The sequence below is a fragment of the Cyclopterus lumpus genome, chromosome 18, assembly GCF_009769545.1.
Source record: "Cyclopterus lumpus isolate fCycLum1 chromosome 18, fCycLum1.pri, whole genome shotgun sequence".
In the NCBI taxonomy this organism is placed as follows: domain Eukaryota; kingdom Metazoa; phylum Chordata; class Actinopteri; order Perciformes; family Cyclopteridae; genus Cyclopterus; species Cyclopterus lumpus.
In genome coordinates, this window is record NC_046983.1 from 10,645,802 (window position 1) to 10,665,137 (window position 19,336).

General features: G+C 41.1%; 1 protein-coding gene across 3 annotated transcripts in view; it reads right to left on the reverse strand.

The window, feature by feature from the left end:
* The window catches only part of kcnip4 (Kv channel interacting protein 4), a 93,625-nt gene that overhangs the window by 18,905 nt on the left and 55,384 nt on the right, over positions 1–19,336 (reverse strand). Inside the window, exon 1 of one of the 3 annotated variants that reach the window (XM_034557175.1) lies at positions 16,072–16,171. The exons of 1 other annotated variant lie outside the window; for it this stretch is intronic. In XM_034557175.1, the coding sequence (XP_034413066.1) occupies positions 16,072–16,171 (100 nt within the window). Of the gene's footprint in view, positions 1–3,435; positions 3,548–16,071; positions 16,172–19,336 lie in introns of those variants that run through there. One more of the 3 variants, XM_034557174.1, reaches the window with a different exon arrangement.

Here is a 19,336-nt window from a genome sequence, read left to right on the forward strand (position 1 = left end):
GCATTGGTTTTTAGCCTCGATTAAACAAGAGTATAGGCAGGAGAGTCTCTTCGAGGCTGTTCTAAGGCATATTTTCAATTTGAGCTGAAGGGCTAATCACAATATCAAAATACCCGCTGACATTGTCAACCTTCTTGCAAATCACGTGATACAAATAAGAGGAATGTTTTTTGGGGATTAAGTTAGCAAATAAAATACCTGAAAAATCGAAATATGTCAAAAACTCTCTGCAGTCTCTACCTCCAGCTAAAATGGTCTGATATACCAAATGTATACTTCTGGCGATATATCTTATTTCCCAATCCAAGAATCCCATGTAATTAAACTGGAAATAGCCACAAGTACCACCATCAAACCAGACGTTCAACCAACCAATCAGCTTCTTTTGGTCCTACAGAAGGAAAAGAAGGCTATATTATTGATTATTGTCAAAGTAAATGTGACAATCTCTTGTGACATTGAGTTTTTGGTTATATTTTTGAGCCCTATTAAGTATACGGTTTGGTTTACCTGTAGTTTGCATTTACTTCAAACACATTTACTGGTTCACCGCGTTGAATCCCCCACAGCCGTGACTATCTCCGCTGCCAGGCCATGAATCCCCATTAAGGACACAGAGGACACAATAACTTTGTGAGATGGCTCTCTCTGCGCTCCCACTCGTTACTAGCAGACGGAGGGTCCAACTTGACACAACGCTCCATCCCTGTTCGTGAAATGGTCTACTTGTGAATGTGTGTGTGTGTGTGTGTGATTGATTGATTGAGAAGGTTGTGGGTTGTTGCTGCATACGGCTGCACCAGAGCAAGATTTATCATTGAGTGACACACTGTTTAGGCTGAACCCTATGAGGCTCTGCTCAGCACTTTGCACTAATAGCTCTGCGCAGAAATGTACATGTGTGCAAAAAGAATCACGGTGTGTATGTGTGTGAGAGAGAGAGAGAGAGAGAGAGAGAGAGAGATGGACAGAGAAACAAAAAGGGACATTTGTTCCGTTATGTTGCATCCAAATGACACCACAGAGTCCACATTTCTACAATAGTCATAGAAGGGGGGCTCATTAAAACTTTTTGACGAGCCATGTTGAGCCAACACTTACATCAGAATTAAACTTCGAGTGGCTACCCACACACTGCTCGCCATGCCTTGGTGCCTTGCTCATATTCATATTACAATGCTCTGGTGATTGTGCATTGGCTGATGCAATGATCTTGTTATTTCTTTCCAACGAGGAAGCATGCCAGACCAGTGGCAGGGAGAGGCTGTTAATTAACAGTTTTATTTTTTTTAAAATTCAGGTCTAATCTGCAGTAGAATTGATCAGAGTGTCGTACAGTCCCCGCAGGTCAGACCCCCCCCCCCTCCCCGCCCCGCCCCGCTTGCAATGTGTCATCTTGCGGTTTCTTTTTGCTACCAAATGACAAATTTGCAGCCCAGCTGAGAAACTCCCTCTGCTTTTACCACACAGGGGGGGGGGGGCTTTTAAAGCATCACATCCCCCCCAGAGGGCTCAGTGGAGCTGCTCAGGTGGCCGGCAGTGGAGGGATGTGAGCGTACTGGGCAGCTCCCAGCTGCGAACGTGTCTGACTGTATGAATGTTAAGCAGAGCATGCACGCTCAGTGAAACATTTCCCCGAGAGGTTTTACAGATATAAATAGGTGGAAAACAAACAGTTTGGGCTCTTGCAAAAGGAGCCAGCTGTAAAAGGGGATCAACAAGGTAAACAAAAAGGTAATTCCTTGCGACTGTCGGGTTATTGTTATGAAGGGAAGGAGTTCAGTTGGTAGGGGGTTAGGTCCATCACCTCACAGCAAGTAGGTCCTGAATTATGATCTCAGCATTGGCCTTTTTACAGTATGTGGAGTTAAGTGCTGAAATGATTAGTTCATTAATGGATTCGTAGATGGACAAAGAAGGGAACATTTAAGTCTATCAAAAAGGTAAATGTTTGCCATGATTTGCGGCTTTTCTTTATATATACACACACAAATAATATACTTGAAGATGTCCCCTTGGGCTCTGTGAAATTGTGATGGATAGTTTTCGCTATTGTCTGTCATTTTATAGACTCAAAGATGAATAAAGAAAGAATATACCCCATGAGGAAAATAATCAAATGCAGCTGTCAAAATGAAATGATTAGTCAATAACTCAAATATTTTTTAGAAATCGATTAGCCTTTCTTTCTTCAAACTAAAATACCAACGATTTGCTGCTTTCAGCTTCCTCAATGAGAGGTTTAGATGCTTTTCCTATGCAAATTGAGGATTCGAGAAAGTCATCAACACATTGATTGAAAATGGAAATAAGGTTGTTGCAGCCTAAGAGCATTATCTATAATACCTATGTATAAGGTTTATCTCCAAATCTATTACCCTAAAAAAGATTTCAGACTCCCACGCCACAACTTTTTGACAACCCTTCCTCTCCTGAACATGACATCAGCAAAACGTCAATACGTCTGCTCGTCGCCTCCAACAGACTCAGACAGCTGATATTCTGCCAGTAATTACACTCTGGGACACCTGTGTGCAATACAGATCACACAATCAGGCAAGCGGCGCTCGGCACAATGGTTTGACACCTCTATCATCCCACTACGGAACATAATCAATATCATGTCGGCTGCAATAGCGCGAGGGGGAGAGCGAGTCTCAACTCGCCGCTGTTGAGTGAAGCATGTAAACAGTTCCGCCAAGCGGCAGCTTCACAGTTCCACTGGGCTCCCATGTGCCTTTGAAATAACACCACCTCAGCCAGCACGCAGACGCTAACACCGACGTGCTCCATCTAAACACTTTTCGCAGGGTCAGGTCAGCTTTTTCCAGCTACCCAAACTATTAGACATATTTCTTATCATCTCACCTGAATGTGCATGCAGCTTTGGAGACTTCTTATTGATTATCACAATTAGAAAATAAGACTGTGCACATAGTATGATAGGTTTGCCTCGAGTCCACAATGAGATGCAGATACGTGACGAAGTTGTAATTTGATTGTGTTTTGAGCAAATTGACAAGACTGTTCCGGACGTTTATGAACTATTACGCACAAACATTTAACTGGAAACTGGCCCCACAAACCGAGAACAATTAGAATCATCAACTGTAGAAATACAATCAGAACTTGTCTGTGTAGATTCTCGAATTTCTGTACCGACACGTCTCTCCTGCTCAATAACCACAACCTCTTTCTGTCTTAGCTTCCGCTCGCAAGATAACACAGTCCATTACTTTTTCTGAGTCACCGAGTCCTGCTTTGGCATGGTGAACTCCATTAGCTTGTCAAGTTTTCAAAAGGAACCACCGTGTGCGTTCAAAGGAGTTTTAATTCTTTGGCTGCTAAAACTCCTTCTACGACACATTCTATCAGCTGTCAGCTATTTATTTTTTTCACGATTTCTCCAGTTCCGTGTTATCTTTTTCCTCTTACCCTCTGAGAAGCTGATGAGCCCCAGGAGGTGCAGCAGCTTGATGGAGGCGAACACCAGCACCACGATGCCCACCGTCTGCAGCCCCTCTGTCTCCCAGATCACGCTCAGCATTGCTCCACCCTCAGCCCCGTCCACGCCGCCATTCCCAGACCCGGACCCGGAGTCCGAGCTGGCCTCTTCGCCCTCTGGAACACCGCCAGGTCGAGCGCTGCCACCCGGCACTGCGCTCCAGTTCCCCTGCACCCACTCCAGGACTACACCAGCCCTCACGCACGGGCCGGGAGCCCCCTGGCACCCAACTACTGCTCGCCTGCTCCCTAAATCCAGGCTGGGTTCAGCTAAAATGGGATGAGGTTAAGAGCAAGAAATACTCAGTCTCAGGTTTGTGAGGAGCCTGAAGTCATTAAGGATCTCTCTGATCTCGAGGGGTCACTGAGAATCAGAAAAAGCTGAATCAAAAAAAGAGAGAAGAAGAAAGTCCATGCAAGCCGATCTAAATTCCTCCTCCTTTTTCTTTCCTCTCCTCACAGATGAGGAGACATGTGGAAGCAGTGCAAAAGCATACAGAGCAAACTCTACTCTTCTGTGACAGTTTGTTTCTCTCTCTCTCTCTCTCTCTCTCTCTCTCTCTCTCTCTCTCTCTCTCGCTCTCTCTCTCTCTCTCTCTCGCTCTCTCTCTCTCGCTCTCTCTCTCTCGCTCTCTCTGACTGCTCTCACCGCAAAGTAAAGGGAGGGAAGATAAGAAGGAGTGGATATGTGAGGGAGCCGGGAGGGAGGGGAGATGCGATCGAGGCAGAGGGGAGGTGTGGGGCTACAGTGGAAGACGCACAACCTCCCATGAGCTACAGCCTAATGGTTCGCATTGACTTCCAACATACTAGAAAATAAGTTTTTTCCCTCACCTGCTACGTTTTTAGATATGACGTGAGACACTTTTAACATCTGGTCAAATCATTAAATCATGAAAATGCTATGTGCGGGGTTGAAGATGGCGATGATAAGGAAAGAAGGAAATTATTCCCCTGAAGCCAAACAATAGCTTTCTTGCAAAAAGACAAAATAAATCTCTCACGCTTCAAACTATTATTGAAAAGAGGCTTTTGGAAATCTTACTCATGGGTTTTTTAAGCTCTGAGAAAACTCCAATGCACACAACAATAACAATAATAATAATTGAATGTATCCATTTAAAGCTCATACATTTTTTTTAATCAATTAACAATTTCTAACAGTTTTCCACAACAAAAATGCACTATTATGAGCCAAAGAAACGTCCCGTGCTGCGTTTTGTTCTTTAATTCCATTAACACTCAAATCGGCCATTAATCATCACGCCTGTGTATCATTTTCTTATCGCAACACAAACTTTGACTCATCACTTTACTCAATTGGAAATGGAAAACAACTCGCATGCATTCATTTGCATTCTTCCATCTGTTGCTGCTTTTTTACAGAACAACACAGATTGGAAAATGAGGGACGTAATCCTGCTTTAGAAATTAAAAATAAATACAATCTTTGTGCATAATTCAGCATGATGCCATTCTACTTGATCTTGATGGCGCCTGGCCATGTGAGGAGTCATTACTATGCGAGTCTCATACAAAGTGAAAGATACACACTGAGGATGTGAGACTGCACGGACAGTTTGAGTGAGTGCACTGTTCTTAAAATCGAATTAGAGAAGAATTTGCTTTTTTTGGACAACAACGTATGCTTCCTGAATGGGAAATTCGCTTGTTCCAGTAAAGAGTGACCGAAGAGGGCAACATCTTCTAGTTCCAGGTCGCCATTAAAATGGACCGTCCATTCCGATCGGTCCACATTAGTCTCTAAATGTTCTTCGTTGAAGTGGTCGCAGTCAGGACAAAATCCTTTCCAGATTATATTATTATAAGCTATACATACACTAGAAAACTGTCCACACTGCAGGTATAGCAAAAACATTTTGATTATACCTGAAAGCTGCAATATTTATACATCAACAATTGATCAAATGAATAATGTGTAATGTGAAGGTCACTAATGTTAAGGTGGTCACGTTGTAGTGACTAACCCAGAGAGAATGAACTGTGCAGTTCCCCTCAGCTCCACACAGTGTGTTAGTGCCTTTTCAGCACCAATCAAAACTCACAGCTCTCATCAGTATCATTTTATGACCCAGCAGTTAGCAGATTTTCAGAAAAGACAGTTTTAAAAGCCCACTAAACGCCATCTTTCTCCAGCACTTAATGACAAACAAGATATAGTTTGCAACTAGTGTGAATACAGCGCATTTTTTGAAGCGGAAGAGACACATCCTTTCCACCAGAGACAAAAATTGAAAGCCTATGCAACTGTTTGCAAAGATTTTTACCGTATCAACTGTAAATATGGTAATGTCTCAGTGTTGTGTTTGGAGCATGTTTCCAAATGCAACTAAATGGCTAAATAAATCACTTGTTGCAGGATGAACTCAACTTGTGATAGGAAGTATGAGGACCATGTTCAATCTGCACTCTCTTGAGTACAACCAAAGGCACCAGGGGGCCACAATCATGAATAGAATACAAAATAGTCAAATGATAAGTTGAATAAAGTACAACAACAAACTCCAATGAGGAAAAAATGCTGGTTTGGTTGCGGTGGACCGATCTGAGTGTTAGCCGACCTAAATGTTGGATGCTTCCTTGACTCCTGGGCTGGGTTGCACCATCTTGTTGACAGCATGGCTGCCAACATGTGGCCACTGGCAGTACATCAGTGAAGCCATATCACAGCGCCATTCAAGCCACATGTACACTTTCCGTAACGCAGCCAAGTGCCCCAAAGCCAGAGGGATGCGTTGCCTCTGGCCTCACTCTGCCATGGCGTGGCTCTTGTAGAACCACGGTTAATAAAACATGTAGGAATAGATTTACCAATCATAACCTTGATGCAGCACGGAGATACTATACGACCCAATAAATTATTGAAGCAATGAGAGGGTGAGGCATATGAGTGGGGGTGGGTTTTTTTATGCCACGGAGCATCCATCCAACTATTAAAGTAGCCATGATTCTATCAACACTGCTGACAGGTAAATATTACGCTCCCACATCTCGCTCCATTAACGTCACACAAATCCTGGACAATCACCACTCCAGCATAGTTACAGCATGGCAGGTCTGACAGATGGAGAAGCTAAACATTCTGCATTTATGGACATAGAAAGGCTATTTGGTTTTGGAAGATGGAAACATGCAAAATTAATTAGTATTTAAAGTGGAAAATGGAAGAAGAATGTTGACATTGGTATGATGTGAAACAAAGATTTGAGGAAACAAGGACACTTGACGACAGTGTTGTTCTGATCTGATGACATCACATTGTCCCATGTTCTACTGTACACATAAAAGCTTCCACAAAAAGGTTGTGTTAGAAGACAACTCAAGTGTTATATCATCAACCAGAACTTAATAAATAACAATGTATAAAATGGGAAATGGACATACAAACAAAAGCCTTTTCTCTTCAACAGAACAGCCCTTTTCTACAGCTAAATGTTATGTTTCCGAAAGTATAGCAAGTAGAGAGAAAATGGTGAGAAAATGTAGATACTTAAAGCTACTTTCATTTTGTGTTGATTATAGCAATTCCTGTGGATGCGATTCACAGCCGGTGGAAATGCAGATTGTATTAAAATGTCTTGCATCCATTATTCATGTGACCATTTTGCAATCTCAAAAAAAAGAAGAAAAAAAAAAAGCTTTTTAAGAGCGGGGTAAACTTCACCTGCGCAGTGATTCAGTCCTTCATCTACTGTTGGGACATTTACTTTAAATTCATACCAATGACATTATATTTAAATACATATTCTCCCACATGGACCACATGTACTAATGTCAGTTACAATAGTTTGTGTATTGTGTATGAGCTTCTGAAACGTTGTGGTCTCTGTTGTAGACAAGAGCAACACCTCGACTTACATTGGAGTAAAAGCTGCTCGCTGTCATGAGATTGAAGAGAAGCAAAAGCATTGCATGAAATTTGGACAGGAATTTCATTTTAGCATTCTACCAAACCACATATTGGTATGATATGTTAATCATTTTTTAAAAAGCACTCGATGACGGTTTCATCCTGCAACCTTTGACGGGCGCCATGTCCAGGTGATGTAAGTCTGAAATGTCAAGCTGCACGGAGGTCTGGCATGTCCCCATCTCTGAAGTCCTTATCGGTGTATTGAACAAGACAGGTCTGAGAGACAAACCTGCAGCCTTTGTGCCCCTCTGCCTCTGTAGACTGATAGATATTGATCTTGGGAAAGATTACACATTTTTTTTCTCACTCGCCGCTGGCACATGTCTCGTCACTTAGTTTCCATTCTCAGTATTCGCAAGGGGAGGATCTTATCACTTTAGTCTGGGCAGAGTGGCCACAGAGGACACGACCTGACGACGTCAGTGAATCAGTCTCACCAGCAGTGGTGATGTGAAATACAATACATCGAGAGAGGAAAAACTAACTGATAAACCATCTATTATATGTAAACAAACCTAAAATGTTGCAAAACTGTAGTTAATGGTTAGGAAACTAAGAATTTCCTTACAAACTGCTGAGACTTTTTGAAAAAAAAAAAAGAAATTGGAACAAAATTCCCTGAACTGTGGATTCTTTCTTTTTTTTCCCCCCCACATATTGACAAAAGGTGCTTACCAAATAACCCCCGAGACCAAAATGTCCATTAAGTATTGGACAACCGTCATCAATCAAAGGGCCGCCGATCGGTGGACACGGAAAAGAGGCGAAGATCAGCCGAGGGCATAAGTGGGTGATATAATTAGGCGACACCTGCAGTGATTTGCTCAGACATGCAAAGCGGCATTTGTGTTTGGCTTGTGTTTTCCAAGGCACTTTAAAATGAGGCTGTCATATGAAAGCGTACTGAAGCGTCACCTACGATGGGGAAGGCAATTAGAAACTGTGAACCGGGCGACCCTCAGCTAAGCGGTATGTGCAATCAACCATGGAGTGCCATTGGGTAACTCTGATATTGAGGACTTACTTTGTGGACTCTGGATAATTCTGTCTCACTCCGCCAGGTGCGTGTGCATGCATTAATTGACAGGGAAGTTGTCAACCCTAAGTTATGTATTTGCAGATCCTGGGGGGGATGCCTCACCATCCAGGGTTGGATGGGGAGTTAACACTTGCCCTGACTGTGCACCCGAATCAGTTTCATCCAGTCGAGTTGACCCAATTGTTAAGTTAAGTTAAGAATGTCCCCTGGAGAAAGACACAGTGAGCCAATTCAGGATGTACACTTTTGAACCCTAACTCCAAAGAAACAAGTCTTGCTTTTAAGCTGAAACAATAAATCAAAATCGGTCGCTCGGTCGTCGCACGTTAAAATCTTTGCTTTAAAGGCTTCGTCTTGTGCTGCGTGTTGTTTAAATTACAGGGAAAAGCCCAGTGCGGCGTCTCTTAAGAAACCGTTGTGAATGCCGTTCACTTTCAAAAGGACATGCCAGTCTTCTTTTTATGGCAAGACCACAAGATTGTTATCAACGTCCCAATTCATTCCGGATTAGTTCTGGTCTAAAAGGGAAAAGTCAACGGCATTGTCTGCGAATGGACAGTACCACGAGGCTCAGGGCGGTGTGCTGCAGCTGATAACATTGACCTGCCTTTCTCCACGTCTAAACCATATTAGCTCTGACGAGGCTATCTGACAGCTCACTGTGGACAACACGCAGCGGCAGACAGCAGGACATGGATTGACTTCCGATTTACCGTGCGCCATCCGTCAGCGTCAAAGTGCCAGTCAAACTAAACTTCAAGTGCAAAGGTCGTCGGAGAATATGCATTAGCAGGAGCAGTAAAAAAGTAGAAAAGAGGAGGGAGACATAAAATGGCAGACAGAGTTCACTACGGCAGAAGCCACTGCCCAGAATATGAGCTGGAACGAGCACACTTCATCAGTAAGAAATGAACGCTGAGAGGAAATCAATGCAGTTGGGTATATCTTATAGGAAGCAATATGTCAGACTGATGAGTACTGCGTTTCTAAATAAAAACAATCATGTTCGATGTCAAGGCACTGGCAATATATCAAAGGAAATAAATGCCTTGCCTAAGTTCCAGGTTTATTAAACACAGATATCATGTTGAAACTCGATTAAGCATTAAATCAAATGATACCCGGGGACATTCATCGTACTGCTGAGTTAGCCGACCTAAAAGAGAACCCGAACTGATGGGTCGAACCAAAGTGGAGCCATGAGTTAATACTGGACGTGCATTCAAAAAGGCAGGAAAGGGGAGGAGTCCACAGGAATGGTGATTCTCTGTTTCTGTATCTGTCTGGACTCGATGTGTAAGGCAAGTGTTTTCTAACATGCGTAACACACGTGTGTGTGTAACCTTGAGGTCAACACGTGTATTGAATACATTTCCTCTTTCATAGAACATTAGGAAAGGTGAGTTTTTGAAACCTTCTTTGTGTATATCCAGGTTTACTTGCTGGTTGTCTTCTGCCTCTGTTGGCCCGTTGCTGTGCTTTTTGCTGCGTCATTGGCAGAAATGTGTATCGCTTCACTTCATCCACAACAACAAAAAACAGGGACGCGCTAATAAAAACAATATCTTATTTCATATTGCATGTATTAATGGTCAACAAGCTTAAATTGCCCCTCCCAAATGCTACGGGGAAAACATAATCTTCCACTTTGTTGCATTCACGATGAGAAAATAATAAAAAACAATTAACCCAATCACCCTTCAAGCCTGGATGAACAGTAAACTCATAAAGCTTAATATTCCAAGCAAGGCACATTCCTGAGGCAAGCTTTGGTCGAGGTGTTGATATTCTTGCACTCCTAAATATTCAAGTATTCCATTCAAAGATAATTGTTTGGAGACGTCCCCTTGCCATAACAGTAATAAATGAGAGGAAATAATTTTTCTCCATAGGTCTATATGAAACAGATCAGATATCACTTTGCAGCAGAGCAGGCCAAAGTATAAGTTCTAATGACCTTAAAGAGAAACACAAATAACATTTAAAAAAAGTTAATTACACCTCATGAGTGACTTAGTATCGTTCGAGTATGTTAAATGTAAGTATATAAACCTTTATTATTATGCATCAAGCACATTTCTGAAATTCAAAGAATAAAGGGGTTGTGATTCAATATACCTCCAATGTCCTTTATAGCCATTCAATACTTATTTAAGGCATGTCATATAATACAAGACTTAGAGTATGTGGTGGAAACACAATGAACCCTTTCTCAACGTTATTCATCATAAAACATTAAATCTATAGATTAATAGCCTCCAGATTAATAACATTGGGCACAGTTGCAACAGTTAATAGCACCATATAGTTGTGTGGCACACAATCAGGCAGTGTTATGGCAAACATGCTGAAAGTGAGAGAACCCAAAAAGCAATATATGCATTTGTATGCATTTACAAAAAGTTACATTTTAGAAAAATATATAGGTATTATGCTTGACTTTAGAGAACAGATAAGGCAGCAGCTTCAAGGTCTTGCTGTCTGTAACTACATACTTAAAGTACTTTTACCTCCAAACTGCACTGAAGTCCTTCAAATGCTGTGTTTCGTTCCCTCTGACAAGAAACTCTGAGCCCTGCTACGTGTTAGCTCTGTTAGCGGTTAGCTCAGTGTAGCATAACGCACCTCGGGAGCAGTGAACCCAGGCGAGGCTCAATATTTACTCTGCTCGTTTGAAGTGTTCATGTCAAAGATGTACACGCCGTGACATCTGGTAGAAAAATAAATCTAATTCACTAAATGCACAAAGCAAGGTAGTTCAAGCAGAGATGATTGCTCGGGTTCCATAATCAGCAACGTGACGTGACGATATACAGCTCAACACATCCAGCTCAATCAAGGCAGAAAACAATGTGGCCTTTTGCCAGGCGGCCTGCAGAGAGAGCAAGAAGCTAATTACAGCAGCGTACATGTGGATTCTGAAATTCAGTGACTTGTAGCTCTCTCATCATTGCAGTGATTGATGATAGAGCGCGGCTAATGCCTGTGGAAACGCCACTGACTCGCGTTTAATCCAGTGGAAAACTATGAGGCACAACATTATGCGTGTATTACCTGTCTGAGACTGCAGGCTATTATCAAAATTAATTGTAGAGTTTGTAATACTTCTTCACCGAATAATATCCAACTGATTCGTTTAGGATGTCAAAAGAAGGCAATACAGAGCACATTAGCATCGCAAACATGAATAGGAATCAAAAGATATTAAAAAAAGAGACAGGCGGCTTCGATTTCTAACTCAGGAGATGAATTCACATCCGATTTCATAAAGAGAACCAGTGCCAAGATTGCTCTACTCCACCCCGATACCTTCCTTACCTTACTTTGTAAATGGTAAATTGACTCCCATGTTTATACATTTACCTTTCTACATATTTGCATTATGTGTAATATATTGTCATTCACACATATTCATACACCGATGGCGGCAGAGCAGCCATGCGAGGTGCCGGTCTGCCCATCGGGAGCAACTCGGGGTTCAGTGTCTTGCTCAAGGACACTTCGGCATGCGGACAGGAGGAGCCGGGGATCCAACCCCCAACCACGTCATTAAAAGATGACCCGCTCTTACTCCCGAGCCACAGCCGCCCTCTTGTTGCGTTGTTTTTTTTTTAAAAGTGCAAGATAAATTAAGTCAACACTCTCCTGAACTAATAAAATAGCCAATAAGAAACATTTTTTGTGTACATTTATTGAAAGGTTTAAAGTCCACTGGATGATCAAATGTGTAAATGAGTGGCCAAAAGCTATTTCAGGATATTTAAATGATTCATCAGCACATAATTGTTTATTTAGTTATACAGTGGTTCACAAAAAGCGGGGCTTTGTTTATATTTGCTCTCCACTTCAAAACCAGAGGAGCAGCTGGTGTGACTGGTTGAAGCCGTGAGCTTTGGTTCCCTCTGCTGGCTCGTCTGTTAACTCTCCTCGTGTACTTGAATGAAGGAGAATGTTTCCAAAATGTGCAATGGGCAGCACTGCTTGATATAATGATAATAGAAAGGCTCCCACCAGCCTTGGGACTTATTAGGATCCCTGACTCAAACAAATTATTGTAAAATGTTGTTTCATTACCCATAAAACTTAAAGGATTTTATGAAAACTGTCTAAAAGCCACGCCATGGCCACTGGCGTGCCAAAGATTAAGCCCCTTTATTTCTTTCAGCTACAGTACTGTATTTGTTTTCTACTCCTAGAAACCGTACGTTGTAAAGCACCCAATGCTTTATGACATCTAAGCAAATACTATTATGATGCAAACTCATTTTTACACCATTGTTCATTTACAATGGAACATATTAGTTACCTTGATGAATCCAAACCATGTGCTTTTTGTGATAAACACAAAGATGGAATTATATTATGGAGAGAATTGCTAAAGCCGTGCACAGCCGAGGCCTTTGTTCAAACTATGTCACACGTCCACTTAGTTACAAAGAACCATGCTGAATCACAGCTTTGCATCACACCTGCGTACCACACACACACTGCTTGAGAAAAAGGCATCCTCAGTGAGTCTAGGGCACACAGAAAGTACAGGCTGATCCTCAACCACATCCCAGTCAAACCGGGAACAATGGGCAGATATTGTCACAGTCTGAAGATATACGTGTAGCTCTAGGAACACAACACACAGTACGATGCCCAGGTAGCTCGACTCAGTGGAGACATGGACATGGAGAGTGCGCTGCTTTTGACCTCGGTGGGTGCATCAAATATTTGCTGAAAGTGGACTAAAGTACAGTTACAGGTCAAATGGTGATGATGCAATCTTAAGGAAAGACACCCCAGGTGAATATGATTTTTTTTTTTTTAAATGTACAATCGCTATTAAACTTTCCCAGGGGATTACTGCAAGTTTTCTGAAATTGTATGTTTTGAATATGCAGATGAAGGGTTATTGTATTACAATGGAACAGAAAACTGGAGAGTCAAAGGTTTTTACTGAGATAATTTGGAATATCTTTTATTGGTCACTCATTGTCACACATTCTAGACATAAATCAGGCTGTGAATGCTACATAATATGATCATATAGATATGAATGAAACTGGACAGTTGGTGTATGTAAGTACAACTGAAGTGAACCTATGACTTTTTTTAAATAGGCCTTTACAGATAGGATCGTAAGCCACCACAGAGAGAAAAGGTAACACATTAACTAATAGATATCCCCATAGAACTTCCACAGATGATAATTTACATCAACACACTTATTTTTATATTAGGTTGAAGTTTTCTGAAATGTAATGTTTGAATATGCAAATGAGGAATTATCTAATGCTAACTTTTGGTGGACTTTCCAAAGAAAACATGTTAAGGAAGCAAAACAGCCAAAACCCTCAAAACTGACCAATGCATGAAAGACATTCACTTTTGACTGGAGTGTCTCATCTTAACATGTACAAGCCAGTGTGGGGGAAAAAAATAACAGAATAATTCATTGCCCTCCACCTGGATGTTGCAGTAACAATCTGCTGCTTTTGTCCATTTGTAATTAGAAACATGTATCACATCCCTTCCTAGCATGTTAAATCCACACCTGCAGGGGAATAATTATCAAAGACTGCCCTCGTCAGCTGTCACATCCCACACGCTGGTGGCACACCGCTGTCACTCACTGCTGTCACTCACTGCCATGCTACTAAAGAGTGGCTCAGAGACTGAAAAGAGCCATTTGCATCCGGCTGTGTTACAAGTCTATTTTTAACCTTAGGCCATCAAGTGGAATAGTACTAGAGAAATGAGCAGCCCTATAAATGTTGTATTCTTTGCTTGTTGGATGCATTTTTGGAAAGATCCATTTTTGGAAAGATCCATTTCATTTTTACCGTGACAAGATGCTCTATACAATAAAGAGCATCTTGGGATCATTTAGACCTCTACAAGGGCACTCATCCTTATCAAAAACAAATATGTTTTTCTATCATATTAAACACTTGAAATCTTAAAAAGCTCTTTCTAAATAAATACTGAAATGTTGCATGTGCAGTGCTCCGAATTAATACTCGGTAGTGTAGGCCCAATTGAAAACAGGCAAAATACAATTCCCTTTTCCAAAGTTGGTTACATTTGAAAAGGCTTCTACGACTATAGAAGTATTGTAGCCTAGCAAACACAGATTACATTATTAATCGTGCAAAATGTCACTTCAAATGACTGATTACAATGCGGAAAATAGCATTAATTATTCAAAAACTATGTTGGGATTACTGTATTTCCTGTACTCCTGTGTAGACCACCGTCCTCACACAAAGAGTATAGCGACCAAAAATGGAGGAAACTCGCTTCAGTGATATTTCAAGTGTGAATGCGATTGCCGTTTGCATTCTTTAAGTAGGCGTTCATATAAAACTAATTTGGGATTGTACACCAAGAAAACAGAATTACTAGCAAAGACCAATAAGGAAGCTGAGTTTGAAAGAACAAACGTCATAACTTCTTACATTGAGTAAATATCAGTAATAAAGTAAGTAAAATAAGCAAATATTTAAATTCTACATGATCTAAATAACTTCTTTAATTTGGGCTGGTAAGCAGACATGTGCTTGCATCTCACTTGTGAAAGCTGAGCCATACGGCAAACAGCTTGGCTGCCTGTACAGTCAGCAGAGCATAGACACAACAGGTGGTCTTCAGTGGAGACCTCACAACTCAATATTAGAGTCACAGCTTTGATGAAACACACTCAACCATTGTTCTCCTCTACATGGAAAACATGCCAAAGAAAGAGAAAAACTAAAGTGTTGTTGTCTTTCACATTATTAATATACAGCCTTTATATAAATAGCTGCATTGCTACACCATTTCCATTCTGAGGTAACAGCACATGCCATCGTGGCTCTGTACAGGATCTCGTGGCTCCAGCTGTTGTCGAATTACATGCAGTCCTCAGTTGGCTCATTTGAAAATTAATGAGCAATCCACAGATGACGCAAGCTTTCAATACAATGCAATTTAATTAAAATGTAATACACTAACCATCAAAGTGGAAGAATAGTGTACAGATGCTCCAACGACCGTTTGATGTCAAATTACAGCTTTCAATAATATTGAGAAACAGCAAAAAGTTTAACAAAAAAAAGATTAAAAGCATGTCAGATTATTATCATTGACCCACATGAGTCATCACGACTGTGAAGCAAAGTCAGCTGGATCATGGAGAGATGCAATTTATTAATTTTAAAAAAGCATGAAGGACAGCTGCAGAGGCTTTGCTTTGATGAGTGATAGAAAGTTGAGCGCATAATTTGAAGAATCATACAGCAAGAAAAAATACACTTTTTGACAAACTATCTCTTTTTAATGTTTGCGTACACCTTGAAGCATGAAGTATATTATCACCAAATTAGCAAAACAGAGTCAAACTTGTTTTTACTAAAAATACAACAGATGTTCATCCTAAATCAGGACCAAACATCTGGAGAGGCATGTTGTCTGAATAGACACATTAAATATTAAAAAGATGACAGCCTTCACTGCAGAAGCACCAGACAAACTCAAAGTCATATAATCTCACAGAACCACTCTCTTTACAACTTGGGCAACAACAAGTGGTCGTAAAACTATAAACAGATTGCAAGTTTTTGCTCACCGTCGTAGCCGACTGCTAACAAACCAAACCGCTCCAGCACCTTAACAAAGAGGACCACAACCACCAGCACCGCAATCATTTCCAGTCCCCCGAAGTTCATCGTCAACATGTCGGATAGGTCACAGCCTGCCCATGGCCAAAGACTCGGAGCTCAGCGTGCAGCACCGGCCATTAAACTCCACATTTAAAAGCTCTGGTGAGAGACCGGTACAAGTGTGTGGAAGAGAGAGGAAGGAGGGGGGGGAGATGGGAGTAGTAAGGATAAAGACGAGGGGGCGTGAGGAGAGGATGGAACAAGAGAGGTAGGGGAGGAAAAGAGGGGAATGGAAGGGATGAACCTGATCATTGTGACAAACAGAAAGAGAAATGATGGACAGGAGTATTGAATAAAAGAAGGAGAAGGAGAGACATGTGTAGCTTTTATTTGAAATGGTTATTCACCGACACTCTGTGAATCAAGACACACTCACTTTAACAGACATTAGCCATCGTCAGGGCAAATACTTTAGTTGATGACTAAATGCACTTTGTGTTTATGAAATGTTAGTATGCTAAACTATGATGGCCTATAAGCACTGTCATGGCGGCATGCTGACAATAGCATTACCTCACAGCCTCACGGAGCTACGTGGCTGGAGACTCTTAATCTTGTAACATAGACACGACTTTTAAACTAATCTCCATTTCTCAAAATATTGTCTGAATTAAATTCTGGACTGGTCTTTCTGTAAAGCTGTATTCCCTCTTTCCTTGTCTGATGATGATAATCCATAACATTCAGCGTTCCCACTAATTAGGGCAACAAGGCCACTTGACCTCCAATTAGCATGCTTTTTAATGTCAAAGTAAGAATGATAGAGTCTACAAAATACTTGTGCAACAAATATGAATTATATTTTAAGTACGCAAGATTTCACGCAAGATACACAATTCCCTATATATATATATATACACACACACAAATTAAAAAAATGTCTCTACAATATCACATCCACAGTAGAATCTCATCGTTGTTATTGTTTTCCATAATGATGATAAAATATATATACTTTATGGCATAGAGTACAAAATACCTCAATTGTATCCTGTATTTAGCCAAGATCTATTTTTTTCTAGCGAGGCAAAAGATGATAATATAATAATCCCAATATCATCTGGTCCCAAGAGAGCAAAAGACACACAGCTCATCACAAACTCTGCCTTCCCCCCTCCCCCTAGAGACAGGAAAAGATTCCCAATATTTCCCCACTTTTCAATATGTACTCTGTTAAGGAACTAATAACGGGTATGATGGAGCTGTGGCTCAACAAAGAAGCTGTGGGCGGACTGATCAGTCAGCTGGAGAAAGAACCTCCCCGTCACCTCAGGGAGAGATGACAAGGGAGAGGTCAGAGAAGAAAGGACTCGCAGTCAGCAGCAAGTGGCTGCTGGAAACAAAGGAAACAAACGTGTCTCTTGTGTTTGTATTCATCCATTATCCACAATTACACGACAGGCTGTGCTAACATGTCTGTATATAAAACGATCAGAGTCTTCAAGCCACCGTTTAAAATCCAGGAAATTCATGTCCATGTCCTTCAGTGGTTCACACCCTATAGATATTGAAATAGGCATTTCCATCACGTTTTACAGTGTGACCTCTGTGAGTCTTTAAAATGGGCTTTATTTGGCCAGGTACGAGTACACATGAAACTATGAGCGTAGAACATCTCGTTGCCAAAAGCAGATGAAAGGAGCTTGAGGCTTTTGTCCAATTTTTTCAAAAATAGAAATGTTTCTTTCACGCAGAGCAATATTCACCACATCCTAGTACAAAAAAACACGAGGAGACGATCCTCCATTCATCTTCACAGCTCGTCAGATCAAAGGGAATTGTTGGGACTGGGATTTACCATAGAAACAACCTTGTGCTGTGCATGCTATTGGCCAGCGCATTTAGCCCACTATCAGTTACTTTTCCTTCTTTGTGGCAGATGAGCAAGAGCCAAATATAGCAAATAGAGCCCCAAGTGTGTGTGTGTGTGTGTGTGTGTGTGTGTGTGTGTGTGTATGTGTGTGTGCCGTCTCTGGACATGACAGGGTAGGCAACTGCGTAGGGAGCACCGAGAGAACACAGGTTGTAAGGGTGACTAAAAGATGTGATAGAAGTCCCGCAGGCAAGAGGTGTCGCTAGAAAGAGAGGCAAAGAACTTCCAGCTGTGTTTTAAATTTAACTTACTTTTTGCCTTTTTTTTTGCCTGCACTCTCCATCACCAGCTCTCCTGCCACCTCACAGCTTTGCATAAAGTGTAATCAAGGCCCTTGGATTATGTTAATGAACATAATCACTGTTTTTGCACATCATCAGCGCACAGTGTGCCGTATCAATCAGTGTGTGATTGGTGACGAAGTTAATTGCCAGTGGAGTGTTGGTTAAAGCTGGGAGCGCACACGATACTGTAGTGGCACCTGCAAACTGGGAAATAAACTGGGTTTAAAGTAACACTTGAACATGACGTGAGTGTATCAGCAGAACATTAAAATACGTCAGTGAATCATTGATACCCAGTGGCAATTGTGATGATTATGATGATTATGATAATACACAAACACCGCTACGAGTTTATTACCGATTCTGATATGAAAACAAAACTGGTTGTCCCTCAATTACTTTTATATATATTTTTTTTAAAAAAGGTAAGATTGATGATATTCTTTATTTTCCTTATTATGGGCAAATCCCATGAAACCGAACCACAACAATTAATTTATCTATTGTGTTTTGAAGCCAAAGCCTGATATCTCTTATCCCACTGAGCCATAGAGCTCTATTGTTGTCCACAAACGATTCAAATGAGCCACAATGCTGTTCCTTCAAAATCATAAACATATCATGATTGATACAAGAGCACCAACTTGTATCAATCCGCAGCTGAAAATAGTCCCAAGTGCACCATTTCCTCCTGCTGATAATATATCGACACATCAGCTGTATGATCCAATTATTAAGATCTTCAACTCAGAACTAATTGGAGCAGAGAAACAAACAGTACATTGAAGGTATTGAGAGATGGGCTGACGCATTGTTTAATACAAATACAGAGTATTGCCAGCCTTATCCTTTAATTTATTCAACTTAATGATGCTTTAAAAGTCTCTGCAGATAAAAGCAATTATTTTCTTTACACAAGACAGCCCTCTGATTTCCCATTAGAAGCGTGCTGGTCTCTGAAGACAATATCGCCAGTGCTGACCATAAATATTATTATAATTAGCATTAAAGCAA